This window comes from Osmerus eperlanus, chromosome 4, assembly GCF_963692335.1.
Source record: "Osmerus eperlanus chromosome 4, fOsmEpe2.1, whole genome shotgun sequence".
In the NCBI taxonomy this organism is placed as follows: Eukaryota; Metazoa; Chordata; class Actinopteri; order Osmeriformes; family Osmeridae; genus Osmerus; species Osmerus eperlanus.
In genome coordinates, this window is record NC_085021.1 from 15,762,655 (window position 1) to 15,768,616 (window position 5,962).

The 5,962-nt window shown below is 41.6% G+C and overlaps 1 protein-coding gene across 2 annotated transcripts; it reads left to right on the plus strand.

Moving 5' to 3' along the window:
* Positions 1-4,967, plus strand: lactbl1a (lactamase, beta-like 1a). 2 transcript variants are annotated; one of them, XM_062459547.1, is made up of 7 exons: positions 1-208; positions 498-613; positions 1,205-1,314; positions 1,436-1,593; positions 1,710-1,924; positions 2,592-2,697; positions 2,879-4,967. In XM_062459547.1, the coding sequence occupies exons 2-7, from the start codon at positions 508-510 to the stop codon at positions 3,855-3,857; spliced, it is 1,674 nt and encodes a 557-aa protein (XP_062315531.1). In that variant the 5' UTR covers positions 1-208; positions 498-507; the 3' UTR covers positions 3,858-4,967. The 2 variants fall into 2 exon arrangements, with proteins under 2 accessions (XP_062315531.1, XP_062315532.1); XM_062459548.1 differs by having other exon boundaries at positions 1,208-1,314.
* Positions 4,968-5,962: the final 995 nt, after the last annotated feature.

A 5,962-nucleotide genomic window follows, 5' to 3' on the forward strand; every position in this document is an offset into this window, starting at 1 on the left:
TAGTGGGTGGCAAGTGAATGCTCAGGAACGATATGTCTGAACAGAAACAGTACTGAAGGCTTGTCTTGAGAAGAGGTAATAGGAACAAAAACATTGGTTTTCTGAATGGGGGGTTAATTTTGATGAAGTCCCTTTGAAGATAAGCCATCCATAATGGGAGAAGTTTTGATCTTGTAAAGCTGTTCTTCTCAAGTGAGCAAACTTAGTGGTAAGTCAACTGTACTACAACAGTTCAGTCAACAGGTCTGTAGATTACATATGTTTAGCTCAGGTTAGATTTGATGGTGATGTTGAACTTGTTTGTGTCATCTGATATTGTTCCTGTTGTGAAGCTTGGTGTTGAAAAGAATTGAGCATTGCTGGGATACACAGACACTAGGTTTCACAAACAAAACAAGTTGCTCAAATGTCAGTATAGGAAAAACCAAAAGAGGCTAGGGTGTGACAGAAAGCTATCTATTACATTACTGACATCTAACTTCCTATTAAATCCACAGAACAGTCAGAATGAAGGTGAAATGGACCAAGTTAGGGATGGTGGTGTTTTTCCTGCTTTCCTGTGTCATGACTGGATGTTTTGTTTGGCAGTACAGGATGCCAAAACTACAAACAGGTAAAACTAAGGAGTTGTTTCTAGAAATATATGACATGTAAATCCCCATGCTCTCATCCATTTTTGAAGACCATGTCTTTATTCCTCAGATGAGTGCTGTTCTAGTAACAACATTCTTAGATGCACACATTGTCCCAAGCAAACGACAAACCTATAAGAAACAATGTTTACATTTGAAACCACTTTTGTACATTTGGCTTCCTTAGCCTCTTTGGCATAATTGCTCGTTTGCATGTGCTGCTGGGGGATTACACAAAGCTGGACATAGTGACTGCAGGATTACCAGGTCTTTTAAAGCAGGCTTTAAATGTAGAGAAGGGGGAGGGGGCCAAAGGAGGGGTACTGTAGGAAGGTGGGCGTCCTGTACTGAACTCTAGCATGGCTTGATAACATGACCAGAACCTTCCATTGGTGACAGAAAACAGTATGGTACAGAAGTAATCACTTGTCTAATTGGGAGCACACTATGATTTATACCTGATATGGAGTATCAGTGATGGTAGACAAATGCAGTGCTTTTATCTTGGTTTGGGCTGTTGTCACTCTGGCAAGTGTAATACATCATGTGACTTCCCCTTTTCTCTCGTTCAGTAGAAATTGAAGAAAGAAAGGGGGTGAAAGAAGAAAAGATGTGCCCTCGCTTCCCAGAGCCTGTACCCTTGCAGCACCCTATTGCAGTGCTCAAGGAGGCCTTAGAACAGGTGAGTTGGTCCCAAACATGTTGATGTCAAACAGGAGTGAATTTCCCTGTTCATAGTTACAAAAAAGATTTAAAGATGTCATGTCATTGAACGCTTTTCAATTTCACCACTCCCCCAACAGATAGATACACTTTTAAGGTCAAGTATTGACAACATCAGCCTACCAGCTCTTTCTGCCATTGTGGTTTTCAATGACTCTGTGCTATGGAATGGACACTTTGGCAAACTAAATGGAAGTAGCCCTTCCTCACCTTCACCCAATGAATACACAGTGTATAGGTGAGACTGTCGTAAAACAAATATATGAATATGATGTAATGCAACATTTTGAATATGATATAAGTATAATAAATCATTGTGCAATAAACTTAAATCTCTTTCTTTTTACCCCACAGAATTGCCAGTCTGTCAAAGATCTTCCCTACTCTGATGTTGTATAAGCTTTGGGAGGAAGGAAAGATTGAATCCTTGGATGACCCCTTGGAGAAATATGCTGAGAACTTTACCGTTAAGAATCCCTTGGGGAAGAGATGGGACACAGGCATACCACTTGCCCCGGGGCCCCGCTTTCCATCTCTTACCTTACGCCGCATGGCCAGCCAGCTGTCTGGTAAATACATGGTTTTAATTCCACATTACTTAACATAATTACTTCCATTGTTTTATAACAGCTTCTGAAGAGGCACCTGGTACAATGACACTTGATTACATTGAAGCACAATGGATAACAGAGCAACTGTGTCTCTGTACACTGTGTCTGTACACCATACAAAACAGATGAGTATACAGCCTACAGAAGCAGTAGCCTACCATTTGCTCCAAGAAAATGAGGACACTCTAGAAGGGAAATTGGAAGGGAAATACCTATGTCTGGGTGTTAATGCTAATATGGTGTTCTCCTCTTAAGGACTGGCTACCCCAAACCTTATCTAACCTAGAATCTATCATTAGCTCCAGGCTTGTCTCTAAAGATAGATCCACGGTAATGAGCTATCTGACCAGTTAACATCTCAGGCCAGCCCAGGCCACTCATCTGATGAGCCTTGCACACACACAGGTGCTGCAGTATAGAGGGATTCAATAGGGTTTATAGTTATTTCACCTTATCAGAATTAGAATCAGAATTTGGTTTTATTCGGCATGTAGGTTTACACAAACACAGAATTTACTGTGGCCAGAAGGTGCGAACAATAAACATAAAAATACCATCTACCTAAAGGCTTTACTTGAATGTAATATGTATGTTCAGGATGAAAACATACCTTCGTTATTTACAGGATTGCCTAGAAGGCTGAGAGCAACCAGTCTCCTTTGGGATGGAGACACTGAGTCCGCCACTGATTTGTTAAAGGATGATGTCCTAGTGGCAGACCCAGGCACGAAGTAAGTAACCAAGCTCCCTCCCTCCCTCCCACCCTCATTGTTTATCCTTGTGCTTTGGCTACTTTGTTCTTGCCCATGTGGATTACTGCACTTTTTGGAGTCCTGGCCCATTATATGCTCACATTCATGTAATAGGTAACTTAATGAGTATGACATATTACCATATTTTTCCCAATCCCAGATGTCACTATAGCAACGTGGCCTTCTCTTTGTTGGCCAACGTGTTGGCCCAGAAGATAACAGACTCAGACTATGAGCAATGGGTGTCTGAAAACCTCCTGTCCAAAGTAGGGATGGAGGACACAGGCTTCGACATCACCCCAGGCATTCAGAACCGGATGGCTGTGGGAGTGTACAGCAGTGGCAAACCAGCTCCCCTCTACGACCTGGGTTGGTACCGCCCCGCCGGTCAGATGTACTCGACAGCAGCTGACATGGCCAAGTTGGCTATGATTCTGCTGGGGGCCTATAGCCGGCCCTTTCTTCGGCAAGACACCCTGAAGACCATGCTGACCCCTCTATTCCGCTGCCACGATGGCTACTTTGCCAATTCCACTGGCACGCCCTGGGAAGTCAATGAGCAGCTGGGCTACGAAGTGGTGAGGAAGGATGGAGATTTGGATGGATACGCAGCCACCTTCTCCCTGGTCCCACAATTAAAGCTTGGACTCGTAATTCTGATGGCAGGGGTACGACCAGGGAAACAGGACCTTCTCACCCAGGCCTACAGCTCCCTCATCCCTGCCATGGAAAGCGCCTTTAGGGATGCCCGACGTAACCTCACTCCACCGCCCGACCCATTGCCCTACGTGGGTGTCTTCACCTACAAGAACATGACCTTCTATGAGATCAAGGTGGATGTGGATGGGGTTTTGATCATGCAGCAGTTTGGGCCCCAGGTGGACACCTCTGTGCCAGTTAAGTACAGGACTATCAGGCTGGACTACCTGGAGGAGAGGGTGTTCAGGGTTGTGTTTGAGAGGGAGTATCCCTGCAAACTGAAGGTCAACAGCGCCTCCGTGTCACTTGAGGCCCAGGACAGACAGCTCTTTAACTTCTATGTCTTCAATAAAAAGAGGCAGTCCCCTGGATTCGACTCCCCAGGATTAAACACGTACAACGTGATCCGGATATTTCGTCGGCCAATATTTACCAAATAAACTCAGAGCACAAACATGAACATTACCAAGATGGAAGTGATTGAAATATCGTCCATCTATGCCCATCGCTTACCAATCAGTAGCTTTTCTGTTGTATGGCAAATTACGTTTTCTTCAAGGGCATATGTATGAACTTCCAAAGTTTAAAGTTCATTGCACCTGAGTGACTACAAAACTAGGAAATACAACATAGAGGTTCCCATGACAAAGTGCCCCCTTGACTCTTGAGGGGAGTGGGAAGAAAGGAAAAAAATCTGAAGACTGGAGAAATACTTTTTATCGATAAGACCTTTTTATACCCATTAAGCAATTTGAAATGCCTATGTTTGAATGTGGATGAAGCCAAGTAAATGGTTGTGTATTTTTTTAAACTCTATAGCAATTGTCAGAGGGCCTTTTTTTATGAGTTCTGGAGCACTTGATCAGGTTATTTTGCATCTTCTATGCAGTATATGTGACATGAAGAGCTAATAACAAATGTTTTAAGCATTTAGCATCTAGCCACCTAAGGCAATGTCTTCCGGTGATTATGATGAACACATTTCCTTCTGAAGCACACGGCATGTTACACCTATTCTTAGACTTTCCTTCTCCTTGTCTATAACCTTTCCGATTTATTTAAAGATTGCCTCCGGTAAACCTCTGTAATCCCCTCAGTTCGCCCATGTAAGCAGTGACCAAAAGACAAATCACCACAGGAGCTGGAAACAGCACTTTAAATGTAAAACTGTTCAATCGACAATGAACAAATGAATGAAAACTATCTTTCAAACATTTAACTCTGGGAATTACCTAAAGCCAGGATAAGCAAGTAGCCTGAAAATTAAATGGAATAAAACATAAAAGCATATTAGTGCAGTATGGCTTACAGAGTAGTTTCATCAACCAAGTCTTAAATGTATGTTATTGCATATGTTTTCAAATAGATGTGGTAATCCTTTTAGCTAAATTCAAACATAGGAGGATGATTACTGACAGCAAAAAGTTACGTACAAAAATTATATTTCACATTAAAGACATCCAACAGTTCACATGCATTACACACATCCAATAAAACACATTTCATATCCATTAGTTCCTCTTTGATATTGCAACTATAGGAACGATACCTAGACTTTTACAGCACCATAAAGAGTGACATGGTATTTACTAACTAGATAACACATTTTCTGGCCAATAATATGCTCTAAGAGTTACCTACTGGATCCCTTATAAGGGAAGTAAAACTTTGCTGTTAACAAATCACTTTTTGTTATTAAGAGAGAATTGTGACCAAAGGAACTCAGGTAATGAAAAACACAACTCAAATGAAGACCAAGATGAAGACTGCATTCTCCATTGCGCTGGTTCTTCTGGCTTTAGTCCATTTGTCTAATGCTGTCATTGTCCAGGTAAGAACTCATTCAAATTTGAGTTTGCAGTTCAGGTAGTCAACCACATATTGTAATTTCTAACAATAACTAGAATGCATTCTGCAGTTGAGATGATGCATAAAACTACGATAACGTTTTGGTTTTGACTCCTAAATACTCTGCTTTGCATTAGTTTTTTAACTAATATGAGGGTCCTGTAAAAATCGAGTTTGGTACTTCCTTCGCCAAGCTAGGTATATAGGGCATATCCTTATCTTCAAAGGTTTGAGGTTTGTGGTTAAAGTTAAACTCCTTGTAATTGGAGTATGGGTGTGAAAGCGAAACAGTAAGAATGTACAGTTAGGTCCATAAATATTTGGACATTGACACAATTTTCATCATTTTGGCTCTGTATACCACCACAATGGATTTGAAATGAAACAATCAAGATGTGCTTTAAGTGCAGACTTTCAGCTTTAATTTCAGGGTATTTACATCCAAATCAGGTGAACGGTGTAGGAATTACAACACATTTTATATGTGCCCCCCCCCCTTTTTAAGGGACCAAAAATAATTGGACAAACTAACATAATCATAAATCTAATTGTCACTTTTAATACTTGGTTGCAAATCCTTTGCAGTCAATGACAGCCTGAAGTCTGGAACCCATAGACATCACCAGACGCTGGGTTTCGTCCCTGGTGATGCTCTGCCAGGCCTCTACTGCAACTGTCTTCAGTTCCTGCTTGTTCT